General features: G+C 39.8%; 1 protein-coding gene across 1 annotated transcript in view; it reads right to left on the reverse strand.

The window, feature by feature from the left end:
• CAMTA1 (calmodulin binding transcription activator 1) overlaps nucleotides 1-15,906 on the reverse strand; it is a 776,715-nt gene extending 760,809 nt beyond the window's left edge. Inside the window, exons 1-2 of the mRNA XM_046661785.1 lie at nucleotides 15,891-15,906; nucleotides 15,523-15,599 (exon numbers count right to left, since the gene is read on the reverse strand). Of these exons, the coding sequence (XP_046517741.1) occupies nucleotides 15,523-15,599; nucleotides 15,891-15,906 (93 nt within the window). The remainder of the gene's footprint in view (nucleotides 1-15,522; nucleotides 15,600-15,890) is intronic.
• Nucleotides 15,907-24,402: the final 8,496 nt, after the last annotated feature.

Raw genomic sequence — 24,402 nt, forward strand, 5'->3', positions numbered from 1 at the left:
CTGACAAGCACCAAACACATGAAAAACATGAAATTATAGACAGGCATAAACCAATCACCATGAGACTGTTCAAAATCCACCAAAAACAAAAGTTCTCAGAAAGAACCAATTATCAGGTGGCTCCTCTTTAGAAGAGCTATCTGCAGGCTCATGGGTCAATCCCTCTCTGCCTGATGTCCTCTGCATGCCACCAGAGGGCACTAACTCATGTAATCAGTCTTGACTATCTTATGTCACACTGCAGGAATATTGAATGAAAACCAGACTTCGAATCAATGAAGTGCTAAGTACGTAATTTTGACAGTGGCTTTAAGCATTTGTTGGTCATAAATTTCTACTTAATTCGACAAAACTTAGAAGTACACACATGCGACAGTGGGGTGTGCTAAAAACAATAAGTTAACCAAATCTTCAGATTTATGAAAATAACGTATTTCAAAACAAAACTAAGAGTTACACATTTGCTCCTGCATCTTTTCTATCGCGGGGTTGACATTTAGATAGCCTGTCCCAGCACCATTTACATTTACATACATAACAGCACCAAGAAAAACATTTCAGCTTCTTCTTTGCTTTAAAAAGCCACTCTTCATTGAATTACAAGTGGACATTCACCATAATAAAATTATAGCACAGTTTATTATGCATGATTAAAACATGATTTAATCTTTCATACTAAAATCCTTGTAAGAATAAATAGCGAACATTTACTAGTGCTCACTACGCCCTAGGTCGCTATTCTGAGCACATTACACTTAATACTTATAACATCCCTCTGAGAGGCTGTAAAATTCTATTTTAGTAAAAAGTTCAACCTTCCATTTCTTAAATGCAATCAAGAATTTTTGTTTACATTTGTATCCTCCACTGATGATTTATTTGTCCACAAAACTACAAATGCAGATTTGTGAGTTCTGCCTCATTAACCACCTTCTGCAATTATTTCTTCACCCCAGAATTCACACTTCTTATACTTCCATGAAAGGATGAGATTACATAATCAAAATAGTTCAGAGATAAGTTTAATGAAAAATGCATTATGCCATAAAAGGCTTTTTGTTTTCATTTTGCTTTGTGGCAATAAAAATCTGGTTTTTGTTTTTCCCACCTTATCTAAAAGGAACTGAAACATATTTACTGATGTGATCAGAAATGCTGGTTACTTCTCCATGTGAAAGAAAATTCAAGTTTAACTAGGACTTTGTCTCACAACTTTTTAGTTGATTCCCTCAGTGTGCAATAAATAACCAAGATTTACACTAAAATGAACAAAACCTGACAAATAAAATATGCTATACCTGAAAAGAAACTTCAGTTCTTTAAACAGTTTATCACAAGTTAGTGCCACAAATAAACTCACCTTGAGATAACAGCCTACATCACAGGATACTGTCTCCTTGATTTTGTTTTTGCTCTTTGTATTTAAAAAAAAAAAAAACTCAAAGGTTTTCAAGAACAGTATCGGTATTCTGGCCTATGCCAACACACAAAGAACAAAGACGGAGCAACTATGACATCCATGAAGGTAATCTGGAACAAAAGTACTTTTGTTAGTATTATCTAAGTAATTGCCTCCAAGTTCTATCTTTGTTAATGCTCATTTGACGTAAGAAATATTTTGATTTATCTTGTTTACTTGATGCCAAAATTTATTATTTTAAACTATTAAGTATTAAGGAAATTTTAAATGTCTGCCTATTTTCTACTTCCCTATTTTTATTTCTCAATGTTTCTGTCTAGATTCTCACTAGATGTCTTGATATCAAAATATTCCAGAGACATGACTCACGTTTCTCCTACATCTATTTCTTCTACTTCTTCGTTAGGAGGCATGCAGACCACAAAACACAGTAAGTTTGTAATTCATAATTCCAAAGTCCTGACATGCTCTGGGATCTCATAAACACTCTGTACTAGGCTGCCAATCATTTCAATCACAAAATTTTTTTATATTTACCCCCAAATTCCACTATTTTATCATTTTAAAAAGTCATATGTAAAGGCAAATTAAAAGGAAACATTCAGAAAGGATGCAAAGCTACTGACCCATTCATTCATCCAACAGCATTTATTTCGAGTCTACACTGTGCCAGGCACCGTCCTGGTCACATCAGAGACACAGAGTGAACAAGACAGAGGCCCTGCTCTTGCGGAGCTTCCATTCTTGTAGGGTACAGACGTAACCAACACGTAAACACATCGTCACTTGGCGGTGTGAGTGCTCTTATGAAAATTTGCTAAGAGGACTGAGAATGGCACCTGGTGCAAGGATGGTCATGCAGGCCTCTCTGACCAGGTGGCATGTGGGTAGAGACCTGCTCTCCCAGAGCTGGGTCAGGCCGTAGATCTCCTTCATAATAACTCTGGATGAAGCAAGAGTGGGTCACTTTAATCTATTTCGTTTTTAATAACATTCAGTTCAAATTAATTTCAGGTTTTGAGTACAATTAATTCACTAATAGAATTGTCTTGAAGCCAGATATGGAGCTGGCAGGATGGCAAAGCTCTCCCTACGAATTCTGCCAGCCTTCATTCCAATGTGTCAGCCCTCATGGCTCCAGCTCTGTGGATCCCTCTTCTTGCTGCGCCCATGAACAAGTGTGTGGTGAGAGCCTGAAATAAATAAGTGTAAAATGGGTCAAGACCGTCGCTTCTATTTTTGTTTTTAACTGAAGAAAATTTGCCCCATTTCCAGAGGCAGAGAGAAAAGGAGACATCTGGATAGAGGCAAACTAAAGTATGTATTAAACACACACATATATACGTACATGTACTTGTATATATGTACCCCCCCAGACACACTTACTATATACATATATATACCCACATATCTGACTTATTTCCCTACGCTAACACAAAATTGGGTCTTTTACAATTGGTCTTTTTGCAATTACAGCGTAACTTTTATTGGGTTGTAGGCCTCTTTCAAGAGACCACAAAACTTTTTTTAAAGGATCAAATTAAAAATTAAAGGTTTAAAGATGATCAAGGTTCAGATTCAATTAACACTAATTTTAGAAGAATTTTTTACTGACTATGCATATTCAGTAAACTACTTAAGTTTTTGTTTTCCTTTTTTCTAACATAGCCTCCCAGGGGAGTCATTATGTACAATCAGCTCTCTAACTCAGATTAATGTGTCTAAGTACATATTCATATTGATAGAACACAATGCTTTGAGAGGCTCCCCTGCTAGACTAAGAAGGTGGACTTTTTAATTTCTAGCACTTCCAATCGTTACTTCCTAGGCCAGTTTCACAGGTTAGAAAAATACGGTATTTCAAAAGGATACTGAATGAGGAAAAGGACTAACATTTCCTATTGCTGTAAGAGCCTAATAAGCTACAGGTGACTTCTACAGTGGCCCTTAAAACTATCAAAATGGATACTGATGCTGAAGGAAAACCTCTGAAGATCTGTTCTTTCTAATCTGTCTCTCATTTGCCTCCCCTTGCTTAGGTACTATTGGGGGGAAGAGCCATAAAGTGAGTGATTTAGGGTAGAACACCTGAACATTGGACTAATGAGGTTTTTCGTTTGTTTGTTTGTTTTTTAAGATTAGGACCTGAGCTAACAACTATTGCCAATCTTTTTTTTTAATTGCTTTTTCTCCCCAAATCCCCCCAGTACATGGTTGCATTTTTTTCAGGTGTGGGTCCTTCTAGTTGTGGCATTTGGGACACCGCCTCAGTGTGGCCTGACAAGCAGTGCCATGTCCGCGCCCAGGATCCGAATCAACAAAACCCTGGGCCACCCCAGCAGAGCACATGAACATAACCACTCAGCCACGGGGCCGGCCCCTGCGGTAATAAGTTTTATAGGGCGAGTTGGGAGCCAGTGGGAAAGGTGATGCTGCCTAATTTGTTTTTCCAATTTGGGACTGATTTCCAACCAAACCTCAAATTGACTGAATATAAGCATGACTACTGAATTCCAGTGAAGCAAGGTAACTTAAAAAAGAACCATCATATTCAGGCATGTGTCCTATGTTCAGAGGCCAGTCAATTCCGCAAGTCTAGAAGATGGTACTTATATATGAAAAGAGCTGGCTTCTTACAAGTAAAGTCCTCATGACATTTATGATCTATTTCCCTAGAAGTTATCCAATTAAATAATTAGTTAAGACATCAGAACAACAAACTGAAGATTGCAAGGTGATCAATAACAAATTTTTTTTTTTTTACATAAAATGCGATTGTCTCTGTGGGATCAGATGGCAGCTTCTGACTTTGCTCTTTGCACATTTGCTTTCTGCTACCAAAATTTTAAGAGAAAAACAGTATTTATTCTCTTCCCCTAAAACAGTTATTAAGTTCACCTTTTTGGCGTGAAGGTGATTACCCCATCATCACTTCCCCTATCCATCGACTCCCATTCATTCCCTCACAATCACTGCAGATGCTGGGCTGGGCTGGGCTTCAGGGAAACAGAAACAGGTGAGGCCCAGCACCTGCCCTCAAGGAGCTCAGAGTTCAGTGGATTAAAGACACTAATAAAGAGATGAGTTACAATATGACATAGCAAGAGCCCTCACGGGGTATGGAAAGCAGTGCCTATAATAAGAGTGAACCAACAGGACAGGCTGCGCAGAAAGAGTGCATGGAGAAGTGACATCCAGGCTGGCCTCTAGAAAGAGTCTGTCTGCCAGATAAAGCAGAACTGGGGAGGAGGGATGGGGTGGAGAAGGAAACAGGATGTTCAAAGGACACAGGAGTGAAGTGCCTGCATCTGGGGAGGGTGGAAGGGAGGAGGTGAGGATCGGCTAGTGGCATATTGTACTTGATTGTGAAGAGCTGTGGCGTTTGGTATTTCTCTGCCTTCACCTACATCCACATCCAGAGATAGGAGTTTCAAGTTAATCAGTACTTATTAGCAAAGGCAAATCCAGATGAAACACACACAACCATCCAGATAGCTGGCATGTATGTGGGTGCTATGTACCTGAGGATAAGGGCAAGTGCTTGCCTACTGCAGGCCAAATACCCGCCTTGGTTAAGGTCATACTGGTGAAAGTCTAAGGTTTAGCAGCAAATTTTTGAAGGAATAAATTACAAGTTTAAATGTTATACCCTGGACTTTTTGAGACCAGAATTACAACAAGAGCATGCTGGTGACCCAGGTCTAAAAAAAAACAATGAATAAATGTCAAAACGCTCACTTTTCTAGTCTCCTGGACACACTAAGCTTCACTTTTAAAGAAACCAGTATTATGTGTGTACCAAATTAAGTAATTATGTTAACAATGCTTTTAAAAAGCTACTACTTTGGTTTTCTTACATAACATGTTATAATTTACAAATGGCATCATAAAATAGCTCTTCTTTTGCTGGGATACATTCCAGTCCATTCGTCATAAAGATTTGTGTGTGAAAAAGTGACTTTATAAGCAAAACGCCACTTAGGAATAAAAACCTCAAAACAAACTGCAATAAAGCCAATAATGTTCTTTTAATTTCTTGCTTAATTTCTAGTTTTTGGTATTCATACACTTCCCCATCAGATGGAAACATTTTAATTAGAATAGAGGTTAAGAAAATTTACGCAATGAGTACTTCATTATTACGAAATTGTGTTTACTGAGTGTTCCTTCATGTGGACACAATGGTGTGAGGAGAGCATCAGAGAGCGCACAGTTAGTGACCATTCTCTATGGTGCCTTTAGGGGGATCATGAAAGTCTGGAAGCTGACAATACAGACTACCTAGATCTCAAATTCTCATGACAGTAGCTCATAAAAGATGAACAGGCAATTATCCCTTCAACACTAAAGTCATCCAAGAACATAAGGTTCACAAGCACACGGCTCAAAATAGGCTCTTCCTATACACTGGCGCTGGGAGGATTTTTGGTTTATCTTCATAGAGCAGGAAACAAACTAAAGGGAACCTAAAGTAATTTAAACTTGATAAAGGTACAGAATCGAGGTCCATTTACCTTTCCCCTTGGGGCTCCTTATGGGGATGGGAAGTCGTAAGAGCATGTGTGCTGCTGAGGAGTTCCTGTTTACCCTTTCAAAACAGTTTACTTTTCTTGGCCTACCAAGGCTAAAGAACAGGTTTCTGACCTCATCATCAATTCTCATTAATCTTTAAAGACACAATGTGGATCAAAGCCAGAATATATATATATATATATGTTATACATATATACATATAGCTAAATTCCCTGCATGGTAAAAGGTTGACCACATCTGCCCTTCCAGAAGCGTCAGATGAGGGCAGGCAGGTTTTGCATGCTGCCGCCTGCTACTGCATGAGGCTGCCTCAAACCTCCTGCAGGGATTCAAGCACATTTAGGATTGTTGAGTTAAGTATACCTAATAGAATTTGTGGATTATGCCAAAATAAAGATAGGAATCAAAAGATATGACAAAATAAAGAATCTAAAGGATATTTTTTCCTGGGAAAAGAATTTCACCGTATGAGTTGCTCATACTGAGTTAACATTTTCATTAGTGATTCAATGAAAGGCCTTCTGGATGAAAGCAAAAACCCAAAAGAAAAGCTGCCATTTTTGGAAGACTGTCAAAATTTACGACCTTGTGTTCTGATACTTTAATGTGACTCAGAAATCTTGCCCCACACCCATGTTCGCAAGGAGGTTCCCTTTGATTTGAAATAAGGCAAGAGCAATCCCTCAAAACCTCACGGATGCTTTGAGAAGAGGGCCAGGATCAGGGTCAGGAAATGCTCCTTGGTGGGCAGAAAGTTAGAGCAGTGGCCACTGAGGCAGTGACCCCAAGCAACACCATGGCCTGACCCCCTCCTGCCTCTCCAACCCTGCTCCTCTTATCAGGAGTCGTAAGTGGTGTCAGACCCACATAGACAATCCTTCATAAACCTTGAACTCTCGTGTTACTTGACCCAGTCTCCTCCAATAACCATTGGCTGCACTTCCATGGTCATCACCAAGACCTATGCTGTCCAGTGTGGCAGCTGCAAGACACATGTGGCTATTGAGCACTTGAAATTGTGAATAGTCTGAATTAAGATGTGCTGGAAACATAAAATCCATTATCAGATTTCAAAAACTTAGTACAAAATAAATGTAAAATATCTCAATAATTTTATTTTGACATGTTCACATAATATTTTAGATATACTGAGCTAAACAAAATATAGTATTAAAACTAATTTCATTTACTTCTTTATACTTTTTAAAAATATGGTTACTAGAACATTAAAAATTATCCATGTGGCTCACATTATATTACTACTGGACAGCACTGCCCTAGACCTTGATGTTAACCATAACTGCACCCCTTCATAATATCAAACTCAAGCACCCCACTCTTTGACCAGCCCTACTCCAACAATTCCTTGACCCTACTCCTTGAATCCAGTGATCCTACAGCCTCTTGCTGCCCCTCATGTCCCCCACATTTCACTTGTGCTCCCTGCCAGCTTAGGTACATGGTCTGTCATCACATCAGTGCTCAGCTCCCTTGGCCCTCCCTCCATACCTCTCCCTTGGCAAAACCTCAATCCCAGGTTAAGTGCAACTCTCTGCCCTCTCCTAGCCTGCACTTAGGCAGCAGAAAACAGGACTCCTTGAAAGTACCAGCTCCACTTCCTCTCCTCCCATTTTCCCTTTAACGAGCTAGAATCAGGCTTTGTCCTCACCATTTCACTCATACAGCTCTCATCAAAGTCACCAGTGACCTCCACACTGCCAGATCCATGGTCAATTCTCAGTCTGTATCTTACTCGACCTTTAGCAGCATTTGACACAGATGATCACTCTCTTCTTTGAAATACATTCTTCCAGGAGACTCTGCTCTCCTGGTTTTCTCTCTCTGGTGTTCCTTCTCAATCTCCTTTCCTTCCACCTCTCCACTGGTACCCCAGGGCTCCTGTTTGAAATTCTCTATCCATCCATGCCCCCTACAGGATTTCATCTTTCCCAGGGCTTTAAGAATTTTGCATATGCTGAAAACACTGAAAGTCCAGTCCAAGCCTTGGCCTCTCCTCTAATTACAGACTCACATACACAACTGCCTATTCAACGCTTCCAAGTGTCACTTCAAGTTAACACCTCTAAAACACAACTCTTGCTTTCCCCTCACCCTTTCTCCCTGCCCTACAGCTCCCACAGACTTCCCAATCTCAGTGAAAGGGAATTGGATTCTTCCAGTTGCTCAGTGAAAAAGCACTGGCATCATCCCCAACTCCTTATATCGGCAGACAACCTATCAGCTCTTCCTCTGAAACGTATCCAGCAACTGACCACTTCTTACTGCCCTGGTCCAATACACCATCAGCCCTTGAAACAGTCTCCTCGCTGGTCTCCCTGCTTCCATCCCTACCCCCTAAACCAGGGATCGCAAACTTTTTCTTAAAGGGCCAGAGAGTAAATATTATAGGCTCTGCAGGCCAGATGGTCTGTACTGCAACTACTCAACTTGGCTGCTGCAGCTCAAAACCAGCCTCAGACAATATGCAAACGAATGTGGCTGTGGCTCTGTTCCAATAAAACTGGAACTTAAATGGACACTGAAATTTGAATCTCATATAATTCTCATGTGTCACTAAATACTATTATTCATCTTTTTTTTTCCAACAATTTAAAAATGTAAAAAGCCCTCCTAGTTTGCTGGCTCCACAAAAACTGGCAGCAGGCTGGATTTGGCCCTCAGGTCATAGTTTGCCAACCCCTGCCCTAGACTATCTGCACTGCATTTAAAGGCATCCTTTTAATCATGTCATTTTCCTACTCAAAGATTCTCAAAGATTCAGTAAAATCAAAAGACCTTCCCATGACCTGTAAGGCCTATGGGATGTCGTCCCTAGCTACCTCATCTTCTGCTCTTCCCACTACATTCCGTACAACCACAGTGGCCTCCTTGCGATTCTCCTTGCTTCTCTTACTATTGCCAAACCCACACCTACTATGGGCCCTTTGTTTCTGGTGTTCCCTCTGCTTGGAACACTCTTACTCCAGATAGCTACATGGATCACCCTGTCACTTCCTTCAAATCACCTCAGGAGAGACACCTGCTCAAGTCATGCCATCTAAATAGCGCACATGTGCAGCACACACATACCTACGCAGATATCTAGGAATCCTTTAAAAGGTTTACCTGGCTCCATTGTTCTTCAACATGCTTATTATCATCTGACATTTATTTCTTTGTTTATTTACTTAGAAATAAACAGATTAGGCAGTTTTTTAACAGGGAAACAAAACAGCATGGTATTTAAGAGCCTGAAATCTGGAGGTGGATTACCTAGGTTGGAATGCCAACAGCACCACTTCTTATCTATGTGACATGGAGCAAGTTATTTTTATCTCTCTGTACCTCAGTTTCCTCATCTTTGAAATAAGGATAATAACAGCACCTACTTCCTGAGAGTGTTATGAGGACTGAACGAGTTAGTAAACATAACTGCACAGAGAATCACTCAATTAGCGTTGTTTTTTGTTTGTTTACAGTTTATCGCCCCTCCCTGTAACCGGAAAATAAGCTCTTTGAAAGGGGAATGCCCTTGTTTTATTTACTGCTTTATTCCAGATACCTAGGAGAGTGCCTGGTACAAGGCATCCAATAAATATTTATTTAAAAAATTAATAAATGTTTGAATTTAAGTCACTTTGTGGGTGGGCAGTACACCCCAGCCCCACATCATCATCACACAGATATGAGGGAGGACAAAAGCTTTCTTACAACCCATTCCACAAGAGAAATTAAAAGCCTACTGTTCCAGGTGAGCTTGTTTGCTGATGTTTCTCTCTGTGGAGAAACAACTCTATTTACTACCTTAAAGAGAGGCATAACTGCACCATTCTCTGAGTAGCAACTGTGTCACCTCATAAGAAACCCACAACCTAAAACTGTGTTGTATACTAAAAGTTACATATTCAGGTCTCTAACCAAATTACAGAAGGAACAGATTTCATAGTCAGGTTCAAATTCCACATGTAAAACACCAACTTGATGCCCAGTAGTACAGCTCGGTTAGGTCTCACAGTATTTCCTGGACACAAGTGCAAAAGACTGTTTACTCAAAGTGACTTACATTTAATTGACTTCTTCTAAAAACAAAGACCATCTCACCAAATAAAAGAAGTCTTCCTGAGCAAAAAGGTAGTAAAAACATGTCCGTCCACCCATCGTCCATAGGCAAGACTCACAGCACACCACAGGTACTGTGGATTTGGCATTTCTGCTAGGATGACTGAGTTTTGATTTACAGGTGGTATTAAGATGAGTTAAAGTACTTCTATGTTCTACCATTTTGTGACATGGTCTTTAATGTGAAGATACTTATATATGCGCCAGTGTAACATGGGCTCGTTTTCCAGTGAGAGTCCCACTTCCTTTAAAACAAACAGGAATGATAAGGTCATCCACCATTGAGCAAAGTAGAAACTACTCTCCTAACCCTCTAAACCAAGATGTTTCACTGTGAAATTAGAAATGAACATCTTCAGTACTGGTTCTACCAAACAGAAAATAAATGAGATGTAGGTGGTAAAAACATACCTATATCAGCTAGTATATAATTCAGTTGTATAACTGCCCACCTGCACTAAATGCCAGAAAATCATGAGCCTGGATAAGCAAACAATTATGAGGAAGGGTAAGAAACTGGGGGTTAAGGAGTAGATAAATCCCAAGAGGTCAAGGTGAATTGGCATGGACCTCATAAAAATGTGCCACTGCCTACCCACTTCTCTGCACTGCTCTGGCTTCCTGCTGACAGTGATACAACTAGAACAAATGGCTGGGGCTCATGGTGGGGAGGTTTTTCTAAGAAGTGATAAGATCAGATCTGAGATAAGTCTTTTTCTGTTATCCCCTGTGGTTTTTTTGCTTTTTAAATTCTGCATTTGGTTGGTCACTCGGGTCACTGTAAAATGGACAACATGCATGAGCCAGGCCGGCACATGTCCCATCTCAATTCTGCATTGCTACACAGTGGCAAAACCTGAAAAATCAGGATGATAGTGCTCTAATTTAATCCTGTATTTAGCTGATGATCCTAAATAACACTTCGTCAGCTTTTGTGATCTAGCACAAAACCACATGCCTTGTGATATACCAGCTGGGCTGTGGTAATGCCCTTGACTTGAGGCTTAAAAGCTTTGGTTGGGACATAGCTCTGATGTATTGCATTTCCATTTCAAACTGAAATGATTATCCCTGGATTTGGCATCACACAGAGTGCTACCAAAATTAGATTACGGCTAGTTAATAAGAGTGCCTCTCCCTCTGGTGCACCTCCACGAGTGCCACCACTCTCTGCTTTGCTTGTTTGCAAGATCGAAAAGCCATGGCTGTTTGGTTTACAGGATGCAGGGATAAGAACCATCTGCCTGGTCTGGTGTTTCTTTAATTAAAACTTTAATTACAGATATATCTCTGCACAGATACGTGCAGTCTATCAGCTCCTGTTCTTAATTACCTGTGCTAATGAGAACTGAAAGGAGAGTGAATATTTGCTGAGTGTCTACTATGCGCAAGCACTTGTGCCAGGCGCTGTAACATGCATCAGAGCAGGTAAAGACACACAGAGCCAAACAGCCCAGCCAAGAGTTTCCACCTTTCCTGCCAGCCTTCTAACCACCATAACACAAGAAGACAAGAAGTCATTCAGGTCTCTCCTTTGGGAAAATGAAGGTCTAGGAGGGGTAAAATACTCAAAAGGATCAGCACAGGAAAGAGAGAAAGGACTGGATCATTAAAGACTGAATAATCACAGTTCCCTGGGAGGCAAATGTGATATTGTCTACCACGCGGTGTATTTCTGAACCCACCTACAGATGGGTGTGAAAAGTGGAAAGTCTGGTCTAAATCCTGTGAATCTGTGGCATGTCACACAGTGCCACGGTAACCACGGCCACAGTTTCCCAGGGAAACAACAACCACAAAAGAGAACAAACAGGATGTTTCCCGTCATTTCCTGACTGTGCAGCAATCCTGCTGCCACCTTCTCCCTCATTAACTCCCTTTCTGGCTAGGGCAGATTTTCATTGAAGAATGATAAAAACATCTTTTCATACTCCTACCATGTTTTTCTTGGTCTCCTCACTGCCTCAAGAAGGGTTCAACTCCATCAGAACTGAGTCCTAAGTGGCCCACCTGATGTGGCTGGGGCCACGCACAGAGCTTCTCGACTTTCACAAGGAAGCCCTCTGCTTGCCTTCAAAATCGCACTAACCCTATGCAACTGGTTCATGTGAGAGTGGAGATGAGAGGGAGAAATGCAGAAGGAGGGTTACTTTGACGATTTCTCCATCCTCTCTCAAGGCACACAGGTACTCGCACACATCTATGGGTATCACAGCGTTTGCTCTGTGCCCCTAGGTTAACGTGATGGAGGAGGTGTCCTGAGCAGCACGTCTGGACTGGCTGAGCGCCTCAAGGAAGGGCTTTTCCCTCTCAGGAGCAGGTTCCTCATCATCAAAATGAGGGGTCCAACCCAGATAACCTCAGATCTTCCGGCTCTAAAAACTATGCAGCAAATACACTAAAAGCCTGATACAAGTGCCTCTAGAATAGTCAAGTCTATCCTATTGCCCAACATTCTGTCCTAATAAGTGACTGAAGCCTGGCATTTCTCAAACTATCTAAATCCATCATGCTCAATTATCTAAATTTTCAAGATAAACCACCCAAGTTAGGGTAGACGATTATAAACAAATCTGACTATTTTCAGGCTAATGAGGGGTAGTGCCTACTCCTTGGAAAGACAGATACTAAGACACATAAGAAATGTCAATTTGAACACCTACTATGTGCTAGGCCCCTTGGAGGATATTCCCATAAGTATCTGGTAGATGCAAGGATAAAAAGAGAAAAAGAAGACAAACAGGAGGAGGAGGAGTTGGGAAGAGGAGGAGAGGAGAGAATGGAAACATAAACGCATAAAGGAGAAGAAAGAAAGCATGACTCCCTACTTCCTTTAGCTCTGTGACTAATTTCAAACCTGGTTTTTGTGATGGTCAAGAGCCCACTTCCAGAAGACTATATTCTATGCAGCAGATGGTTGGGGCTTTTCCCACAGAAAGGGTGCTGATTACTGGTGGTTGAATTACTAAAGTGGCCCACAAAGGCCCATTTTAAATTACAATGTAGCTAACTATAGAATTAATAGCACTGGCCCATGTTCCAGAAGCACAGGTCTACAGGTGCACAAATTATTTACATTTTTTTCTTGTTTATAGCATAAACATCCTGTATTTCTGAACCTATCGATCAACTGTTCTCTGTGAGAATGGCCATATCAGAGTCCAGGATGGGGCCAGTGCTCCATATTTTAAAGCTGTACAAGCGATTCTGGATGTGCAGCCAAAACCGAGGAAGCTGCTGGTATGGAGCCCCCAAAAGTGCCACATGTGTGACAGAGCCTTCCTGGCCATGGTGGTGGCAGGTCACTGGAGGCCTTACTAAGTCAGACGTGCTGATGGCTGGTAATGCATACAGTTGAGGCCCTTGCCACCAAATGGCAGAACCATTTCTTGTCAGGGGTGAAGCCAGGTTTGCCAGTAAATCAGAGACTCGGTGCCAGGAGAAGGGCAACACCTGGATTTAAGTCCTAGTTCTGCAATTTACTAGGGTGTGACCCTGCATGAGTTTATTTAACCTACCTGAGCATCAGTGTTCTCAGGTGCAAAGTAGGGTTAATTACACCACCACCTCATAGATAAATTTAGATAATTAAAATGTATGGGAAGCACTTGGAAAAATAAGTGACACAATAGCAACTCCTTCCCACTTTCTCTACATAGGATGAAGCACTGAGGCCTCATACAGCTGGGCAAAAATCACTAAAGAGTTAAACACTGTATGACTTCCTGAAAGGTAGCTAGACAGCTTCTTGAAGCCAAAAGAGAATGAGTAAGTGCCAACTATGTAACAGATGGGTCTCTCCAATGGGTCTCTTTTCTTGTGTCTCTACAGCCAAAAACAGCTAAAACAAAAGAACCTATCAACAAAGGGTTAAGTAGCTCTTAATTATCTAAACTTTTCTTCCTAAAGGTTAAGAACCCAGAGGTAACTTTAAACATCTGACCTGCATCTGTTTTAGAGGTGCTTAATTACCATAAACTATCCAGTTCCCCTCTCTGTAAGCATGCATGGGTCTCCAAGGCAATGTTAGAAGACTAACAGGGAAACTCTTTAAAGTTAATTTTCTGCAAGGTGTATGTTCCCCTCAGAATTCCATTTCACTGAAACTCCCATTCTGCCTGGGTTTTCCTGGTGTGCAGGAGCTGGCCCGGACACCACAGCCACAGCCACCCTGCATGCCGGCCACGGCTCTAAGTACTTCGTGTACATAAACTCACCATGACCCTGGGAGTAGGTACTACTATCATCACCCCCATTTTAAAGAAGAGGAAACTGAGGCACAGAGAAGTTAGGTAATTCGTCTCAGTCAGACCACTTGCAAGGGGCCCAGGTGGGATTCATTCTCCACAGGATTCACTACAACTGCCTCTGAGCATGACGGTCACAGCTGCCGGCAGCACAGCCATAGGAGGAGGTTTCATTTCAAAAGCACCTTTTCTCTGTGTTCCTGGTACGTCCATCACAGTGTTTCATTTATCCTGCCAAAAACCCTAAAAAGCACGTAGCAGACATACAATACCTACATTTCACATAGGATAAAACTGAAGTCAAATCAATGAAATGTTTTACACACTCCAAATGTTAAGCCAAACAGCTAATTTCACTGTTTTTAACATCAACATGAAAGTCTTTTGAAGTTTTTCTATTTGAGGTTTTTAGTTTTGTGTGACTACCTTAAAAGACACCAGCGGCACACCCAGAGACCCTGCAAGTCAAAAGCAGGTTTTCTGTCTCTCAGACTAAGGTCTTCTCACTAAATCATGCTTATAAAAACTACATCCATGTGGCTTACACCTTACTAGAATCCTAAAAACTAACCAGATTAGAAATGCTCATTGAAAATAAGTAATAAATGTGTCCATATATTAGCTCTCTTAGAAAAATTAAGTTATCTTAAAATGTAGTAAGCAGAAAACTCTAAAGAAAATTTAATGGACCTAATTGCAAAATAAAATATCATAATAAAAACATTTCTCTTGTGTACCTATTAATGTCTCTTCAGTTCCTACTGGACTTATGAATAAAGTATTTGACTACCTCTAGAGGACACGGGAGCCTGCAGGGGTGATGTCAAGAGGTTCTAATTCTGTCAACAGGGAGCTTGTGACTCTCTAGGGCCCATCAGTCAACTCACCCTCAGGGGTCAGGCAGGTATAGGCTGCTTAAGCAAGAGAAGTGGAGCAGACCGCCACTCACAGCCCCTTTCAGCCCTCCTTCTGAGTCTCTATTCAATAAAATCCAAGCTACACACTATTCCTTTGGCGCTAGAAGGATACGGCTGGAATCACAGGAACAAGGGACAGGATCTGAAAAGCATTCCTGCACAACTCTGAAAGCATTATCATAAAGAAACCCCCTTAAAATGCAAGGTCTGATAAATAAGTTGTTCCCAACTACTGGAACATTCATTCCATGTACTTTCTGGCTTTGTAATCATAGGATGTTTTTACCTTTTTGTATTTCTCAGCTCTGATATTTTGCGATTCTGTGAAAACATACCCAACAGGCCAAAAGCAGTTTTCCAGGTCTGTAAGTATAATAGACAAAAACGAGCTAGTGAGCCTGAAGAAGCGTTCATGAGAGTTCCAATCTCCAATGAACAGCTCACTACAACTAATTTTAATTTGTGGTTCTAATGAATGACATAAACTTTTATAGGTATCAACAAAGCTCAGAGAGGACTTAAATCCATTTCAGTGCTCATTTAGCAGCTTCAGCTGTGTGCAATTAAAGCATCAGCATTAAATGTTAGAGAATAAAATAATGAGACACTTAAAAAATAATCTGTGCTTCAGTAGGCCATGCTAAGAGATCTCACATTTTTTAAAGAACATGACTTCTTAGGAATATCTCGCCAGTTCAAAGAATTAACTCAAGTTTGACTTTTGTTTTTAGATTTTGGTTTGTTTTGCTTTTGAATAAGAATTTTCTGAAAAAAGGAATACAATAAAAAAGGCACTGTCTGAAAAACAGTCATGAAACAGCATATGGCATAAAGCAATCTGGTATATGAACCATCACAGCTGACTGATAAAGTTTCAGCAGAAACAAAGGACATTTCTGATTATGTTAAAAATATTGCTTGTTCTTAACTTATGCATCAAATAAGGAAACCAAATATTAAAGGAGGGGAAAGGTGAATTTTGGAAATGAGACAACTTTTTTCTCTTCTAGCCTTTACATGGAATTAAAGAGCTAAACTTTTCCTCCCAACAACACTTGAGAATATAAAATGTAATCTGAGGTTGTAGAATGTGGCAGCTAAGACTAATAAATTCAAGTTGCCACTATTTCTAAAAGAGGAGTTAATCTGCGAAGGAAGAGGTGTGTGGTGATGGTGAGGGGTGTGTGGGAGGGGGAGTGGCAGAGACATGAAGGTGGGTGTCTGGTGTGTGTGTGTGTATCTGTGAGTTATGTGTGAACAGCAAGTTAATTTAGCTGTCACAAAATATGAATAGCAAAAGATATACTGTAGGGGAAATGCACTCATTAAACTTAAATTTAAAAGGATGAAAACACAGATTACACTTTATTTTAAAAACTGAAATGAATTTTAATACAGAAAATGAAGACAGCATTTTGCAAATTTATCACTCAAAGGGGTATCTCTATTTGAGGAAATCAGCGTGTTACACTTTGAGAGATGAAATGTTACAGCTTGTACACCAAAATTAAAAAATGAAATTAAATTAAAAAATGAAATGGTTACCAAGGTAATGCAGGTCAGGGGATCAAAGGTGAAGGGTCACACATTATTAAAAAGAAATCCAAAAGGACGGCTGCACCATGATCTCTGCAAAACAAAGGAGCTCCAGTAAGTAAAGCTAATATCTCCGAGAATTTAAAATCAAGTTCTTGAAAAGAAGACGCCCTGTAATTGAACACAGTCATTCCTGATTCTGCGTAGAGCCATTTTTATTTAGGTACAAAACCAAATTTAAAGCACCTGTTAGCAATAAAACTTTTGTAAAAATTTAAACATTCAATCATATTAAAACCCAAGGATCTCCAATTATAAGTGACTGAGAACCACTGACATTTCCACTGGACCCCACACCCTGTCTTCTGGAAATGACAGTGTTTGATAAGTTGCCAATGTATCAAAAATCTAATTTGGTCACAGCTTGGTGCGTTTTTTTCCTCTCCTCAAGGAATGAGTTCCAAAATTGAGTTTTTGCAAATTTGTTTCATTTGAAGTAGCTGCATAAAATTTCCATTATTGGAACATTTAGTATAACAATGTTCTAGAAGACAGCAATAAAGTGAAACATGATAAAATAAACTGTGTAACTATATCTATTAAGATCTGTTCTCACATTCAACTCTCACTGCACAGGGGAAAAAAAAGACAATTTAAGCAAAATAACTTGCTAGTTCTACTGGAATTATACAGAATTAATAGAAGCTTGATATGAGGAACATTTTAAAACAGAAAAAAGTATCTACCAGGTTAGGTTTCAATTTCACGCTATTATTTACTCATCTTCCTCATTCACAAACTATTGTTTTTAAAAGGACAGAAAGAGCCAAGGATCTGTTTCGCAACATGTAGCTACCACCTAAATCATGACATATTTAACTTTCAGCAATAGCAAGCATAACATTTAACAGTAAATAATTTCCATATTCATTTTACTAGTAAATAAAATGAACACTATCATGACACGGTAATCTTTAGTCTCCTCTCTAAAACTAAACTTGAGCAGGTTACATGCCCTGATGTCAGGATCCAAATTCCTTATCTTATTGGACAGCAGTTTCTAACAGGCAATCTGAATAATTGCTCGCCATATGTGAGAGTAAATGAGAGCATGACTAGCAAAAAAGAATTTCATTTAAGCACCATTCTTTCTTCCAGTCTCCTACTTCAGTTTCATCTCACACTATCTAACATTTGAGTTTACCTTGTTAAAATCAAATTCCAAAAATACTTATATTAAATTATTTAATACTATATTTAAAATATAGACCATCTCCCAAAAGGATTTTATTAAAAGGAACAGGATATTCTTTCTGGTGGCTCAGAGCAATCAATAAACAAACTATACATATCAGATTTCTCTTAACCCTGATTAGGTTTTGTCAAAAACAACTTGCCGAGCTTCATGCACTAGATACCACTATATTAGTGCCTTAAAGCCACATTTCCCAAAACATGTTTTCTTTTAAGTTCCATAGCTACTGAAAAGTAAACTAGCATTTCATTTCTCTGGAATGCTCACCTCACATAAAGACTGTCACATGTGTGTTTGTTGCTGGGAGGCATGCTAGCAATTTTGCACACTACAGAAGGAATCAATACCCCATCAAAACAATGCATATGTTGTTTTAGCAGCACTGTTATTCAGACCACTTCAGCGTGTTTGTAAGAAAAGGCAAGGAGCCAGCAGTGTAATGTTAGTCAAGTCCTGTCTTACTAAAATATTTCCCATTAAAAAGGAGAAAAAGTCTATCTGTTCAGATCAAATATTTATATGTAACCCTTCATTACCAAAACATGTTATTATTAAGTAATTTCTTCTTGACAACAAGAGGATAAAGTATAAATAGATGCTTTGTAAAGAGTCTTTTAAATCATTTCTAAAATTCACCAACTCACCAAAACATGTTAGCCCAAATTTTAGGTGACTTAAGAAAATCTATGAAGAATTTTAGCTAATGTTTTTCAAATGAGTTTGCTACTTGGGGTGGAGAAAGTAAAGGCTACCAGGAGTTTGCCACATCCCTAACATTCAAGGAACCTAGAATATAATTTAGTAAGTAAAAAGCAGGCTAGCAGACAGAGCACACCTGGGGAGCACCTGCTTCAAGTTCCACAACAACCAGCTGTCACCAGAGCCCTTTGCTGAGGCAGGCATTCGGAATACGCACGGATTTTCCTACAGAAACAATCTGACGACTGCCTGCTTAACCTGAAATCTGTTGAAGTGACAGTTCTGCTCCAAATTCTAGAGGCTATGGGGCCTGAGTAGCTTTTTATTTTTTTCCAAAGGACTGGCCCAAGCTGAAACTTTGGATACAAAACATTCTCCTAGCCCTCCCCCTGGGCCCAAGAGACGGCATCTCGTGAGCCAAAATTATCCATCTTCCTTTCTCCTCCAGAAGCCTCCCTTTTCCTCAAGAAGGCCCTGGCATTAACTGACAATGAACAGACTGAATTAACAGAACAGAGATACCAGTGCATGCAAAGACCAAGGGGGTTTTTTTATCCCAAAACAAATCCCTAACCGGTAGAACTGGCATTTTTATCTCAAGGGGTAGAGAAAGCTAGTCTACTGCAGGAGAGTCCCTTTCCAAAATGACAACCAGTAACTGAATTAAACAGGAGATGATCAAAAATCCTCTAACCCCCAAAACTTCATGGGCATAACTAGCATACACACTATCCTCAATCCGAAACTGGAGAACTATACTCCACATTGATAAGTTATGTTACTGAAAGAAGAAACACCCCAAGATTCACTTTCACAAAAGCATCAAGTCATCCGAGTTCCAGCAAAGAAAACTTTTCCAAGGAAATTCTCACCCATATTAAGCCCTCAGTGTCCACACAACTTTCTGTAGGGATATGTTTTCCAACACGCTCAATTTCTACTCTATGTTAAAATTTATTTATTTACTTACTTATTTATTTATTGCCAGCCAGCATTGAGAAGCACAGAGAATTGGTTCACTTCTCAATTACACAGACATAGAATAAAGAACGTCATTTCTAATAAGGTTAAATCATGACAAAAATGCTGTCATTTTTTCTCTCAAAACAAAACACATGGAAGAACCAGAAAGAAAAGAAAAATAAGGAGCCAAGAAAATTCAGAGTCAGAGAAGCTGGGAGACAGTTGAAGAAACCTATTCAAATAGAGCCCTATAAATTTTGCTAATTCTTTACAAAATGGCTATTGACTCAACAGTATAATGCTTTCTGCAGCAGAAACTAACCTCAACAAGTGTATTCAGAGATTCAAGAGAGAAATGTCCAGCCAAAAGTTATTACAGTGATTGGGAAAAAAAATTAGTCTATAAACATAAATAAATAAATCACCAACATACCATTCAATAAAACAGACAATCCACTAGAACAAAATGCACTTCAGGTAAGCATATTCTTTGGTTAAGTGGGGATTATATTTCTAATGCCCTTTCATGTTAGAATTTGTTCGGTTTTTTGGCATGTTAGAAATACCATCTAGTAAAAAACTAAGAAAACAAAAGCATTTGGTTTTCAAGTTTGCGACTCCTCCATGTGTGGCCCCATCCGACACAGTCAGGCGTCATTCCTTCCTTCCTCATGCCCCTTCCACCAACAGTCACCATCACTACCATTTTTTCAACCTTTCTAAAAATATTATCTCCTCTGCCAAGCTTCTCAAAGACAGTCTGTTCTAAGATTTTGTTTCTCAAAATTTTCTATAAATGACATAGCAACCTATACCTACAGTCATCACATCATTTCCACTATAGTCCTCAAAAAGAAAACAAAAGCTAAAACTACAAATTAAATACCTTTCCACCTAGTACTTTATCCTCAACAATGTAATTTTTTTTCCCTAATAGCTTCAAAGGTTTCACAAAAGGATGAAGGGAGTGGGAGGGAGGAATGGCAAAGAGCAGGAGGGAACCTTTAAGAGTGATGAATATGCTCACTATGGCGGAGTGGTGATGGTTGTGTGGTGTGTGCATGTACATGCCTATCAACCGTACACTTTAAGTACGTGCAATTTATTACATGCCAATTATACCCCAAACGGGAAGGCAGGCACAAGACAGCAACCCTGACCTCTCCCTGCACACTTCGAGGCCATGCTGAGGCTACTCATGCAGAGAAAGCCAAGAAAGTCACAGGGAAGCCAGTGAGGGGCACCTTCTCTGAGCCACTGAATCCCAACTCCGGCCAATCTGCCACTGGACTTCTCATTAGGTGACATAATAAAAAGGATACTCACTGTTTTAAACAAATGCATAAATAAATACACAAATACTATATATTGAAAACATTTGATATTGATTACTAACTTTCATATTATCCACAAACCTGCAATTATCATATTTTCTAAACTGAAAATCGGGGCAGTCCAACATAGTTTCTCTAAGAAGAGAGATTCAAAATCAGCTTTAGACATACTTCTCACTTTGCAAATGAAATGTAAATTCACCAAATATTCTTAAATTTTTTCTTCAGATTTTAAATTTATATTATATCAACTCGTCATAACCAAGACCCATTCCTTTCTGCTACTATCCCACTAGGGAAAAAGAGTAATACAATATATACCAAATTCCCCCAAATACAAATTTATAGGAAATAAAACAAAAAGGAAACAGATTCCCCCACTGTTGCTTTTCTTTCCTTCTTTCTTTCTTTTTTTTTTTTTGACGAGGAAGATCAGCCCTGAAGTAACATCTGTGCCCATCTTCCTCTGTTTTATATGCGGGATGCCTGCCACAGCATGGCTTACTGAGCAGTGTGTAGGTCTGGCCCGGGATCCAAAGCTGCAAAGCCCAGGCCCCTAAAGCGGAGCACACGAACTCAACCACTAGGCCACCAAGCCGGCCCTGGTTTTATTTCTATATCACGTATTTTTTAAGCTTACTATCCGTGCACACCAGTGCTTATTTTGCTTGCTCTACTGGCTTCCTACACAACAGTCAGGATCATCAGGACTCATACATTTCCCATTTCCTCTATTCATCGACTCTCCAACTTCAGACTAAGACCATCCTATTTAAACCAAGTCATTTTTAAAAACAGTTGCCCAAGTCCTACCCCTAAGAAATTACAATTCAGTATATCAAAAGAAGAGCTAAAGAATCTGCATTTTTAGTAAAACCCCCAGGAGAGTCTGACCAGAAGAGTCCACAATCCTCACCTTCAGAAAAACTGCCCAGTCCGAAAGCTATATAATGTTACAATCCAGTGTTACTCAAATTAAAAACAACAAATAAAAAGAATATATAAATTAAAAAAAAAGAAAAACTGGCCAGGTGGGTCCAACCCCATCCTCGAGTCCCCCTACACACACCCTGCCTCCTGCAGGCACCGAGTTACAGGTGTTAAAGCTGCCAAAAGGTAAAGAAACAAATTTCAGCTGCTAACAGCTTCAGATGGTCCTCCCTCTCAAGACTGTTAAAAAATTTTAAATGCCCATAGATGCCTAAAAAGTCTTTAAAGCCCAAAAGAATAAAGCTATACTGAAAGGCAGGGTGGCTATACAGATACAGGGAGTCCTTTCTGGGCTTTACAAGCATGCCATGCAATTCTGCGTTACAGTAACAGCTCTACCACTTACTACTACTATGACCTTGGACAAATTATTTAATTTTTTAACTAAGTCTCACTTTCTTCATTTATAGCATGAAGATAATAACATCCCCAGTTCATAGGGTTGCTGTGAGAAATAAAGAAAATAAGCAACATAAACTGCTTAGCATAGTGCTTAGGACCTAAAAAAGTAATAAAAATTAGTTCAGTGATTACTATATTATAATGTGGATTATCTTACATTCTTTTCCTTATCTGATTTTTTCCAAGGTTTACAAGAGAGATATTGCTATCCCCATTTTTACGGATGGGCAAAGGTTAAGTTCAAGACGTAAATCTCAAAAATGGCAAAGCCAGAATTCCACTAGATCTGTCCAGATCTGTCCTGCTCCACGCTCTAGCACTGCAGGGAAGGAAGATGCTCCTTTGGCCCCTCCAGTCTCACGTCCGCCCTGAGCACTGAGGCTCCCAGCACATGTCTGGGGAATGAGGCAGTGACTGAATAGGCAGGTCCTCAAGGGTGAATATACACTTCTAGATCCACTACTGTACCTATCACTGCACCTTACTCAACGCATTTAAAAGGATACTTGTGGGATTTAAATCAGTGGAATATGAGAAATAAACTCAAGGACTTATCTGCCTATTAACATGCAAAAAAGGGAAGAGTAATTGTTTTCCATTCTGCAGTTCTACTCACTAATTTAATTAAAAGATAAATTCTATTCATTCAATATTTATTGAGCACCTAACTCTGGGGCAGGCTCAGTACTAGGTGCCTGGGATGCATGTGAAGAGCAGAGAGAAGGTATCAGCCTTGCCTACGTTACCCATCAAAGTGAGGATTCACACACAACAAATAATTTCAAGCACCACGAGCAACATGAAGGAGAAGTGCAGGATACTATGGAAATCTATGGCAAGGGTACCTCCTCGACTCTGCAAAGGGGCCTGGAAATTTTCCCTGAAGTAACATTTAGCTGAGATCTGAGGATGACAAAGTGGAGAGTGACCATTTTCTAAGCAGAGACACGTCATGTAAAAGACAATGCAGCAGAAAGGACCCAAGAATGTAGAGGAACTCAGGAAGAAGAAACCAGTGACTGGAACAGAGAATAAGGTGAGAGGGGCTTGGCAGGAGGCTGGAGAAGGGACAGACACAAGATTACACAGGACTTGTAGACCACGTTGATCAATTTGGGATGGTACCTTAAGTACAACGGAAATCATTCAAAGGATTGAAAAAAGGGGTACTACAATCCAACTTGGATTTTCAAAAGAACACTCTGGCACCTGGGTGGAGACAGGGGGCGGGGTGTACAAGCAGGGATAGGAGTCAGAAAATCCCTCCAAGCAGTCTGGGCTCAAGCAGTTGTGGCTTGGACTGGAGTGGTGGCTGCAAAGAGTGATTTGAACAGAATGGAAATTTATTTGAGAATAGAACCAGTAGGTTTGGATTTAATATGGAGTAAAAGAAGAAGGAGGTGTCAAAAATTACCTTTAAGGGAAAAAAACTGGTAACTTTACAGTGGACAGACCTGGGAAACACTACCTCAGCCAGGTGATCAAGGTCAACATCATCAGTGATAAGTCATGTTGACAGCAGGGACCCGTAATGTGATGTGATAAAAAGGGCGCTGCACCTCTGCAGTCATCCTTCCCAAAAGCCATAACCTCAGTCTAATCGTAAGAAATACAAGAGACAAACCCAAATTGAAGGACATCATACAAAATACCTGATCTGTCAAGGTCAACAAAAACAAGGAAAGTCTGAGAAACTGTCACAGTCCAGAGAAGCCTAAGGAGACGTGATGGCTAAATGTAATGTGGCGTCCTGGACAGAGTCCCAGAACAGAAAAGGACATTAGGGGAACACTAAGGAAATCCTAATGATGTGTGGAGTTTAGTTTATAATAATGTATCAATACTGGTTGATTGGTTGGGAAAAATGTTCCATATTAATGTTAATAGGGGAAACAAGGTGTAGAGAACATCAGAACGCTCTGTAATATTCTTGCAACTTTTCTGTGAATCTAAAACTATTCTAAATGTAAAAGTTTATTTTAAAACT

This window comes from Equus quagga, chromosome 5, assembly GCF_021613505.1.
Source record: "Equus quagga isolate Etosha38 chromosome 5, UCLA_HA_Equagga_1.0, whole genome shotgun sequence".
In the NCBI taxonomy this organism is placed as follows: domain Eukaryota; kingdom Metazoa; phylum Chordata; class Mammalia; order Perissodactyla; family Equidae; genus Equus; species Equus quagga.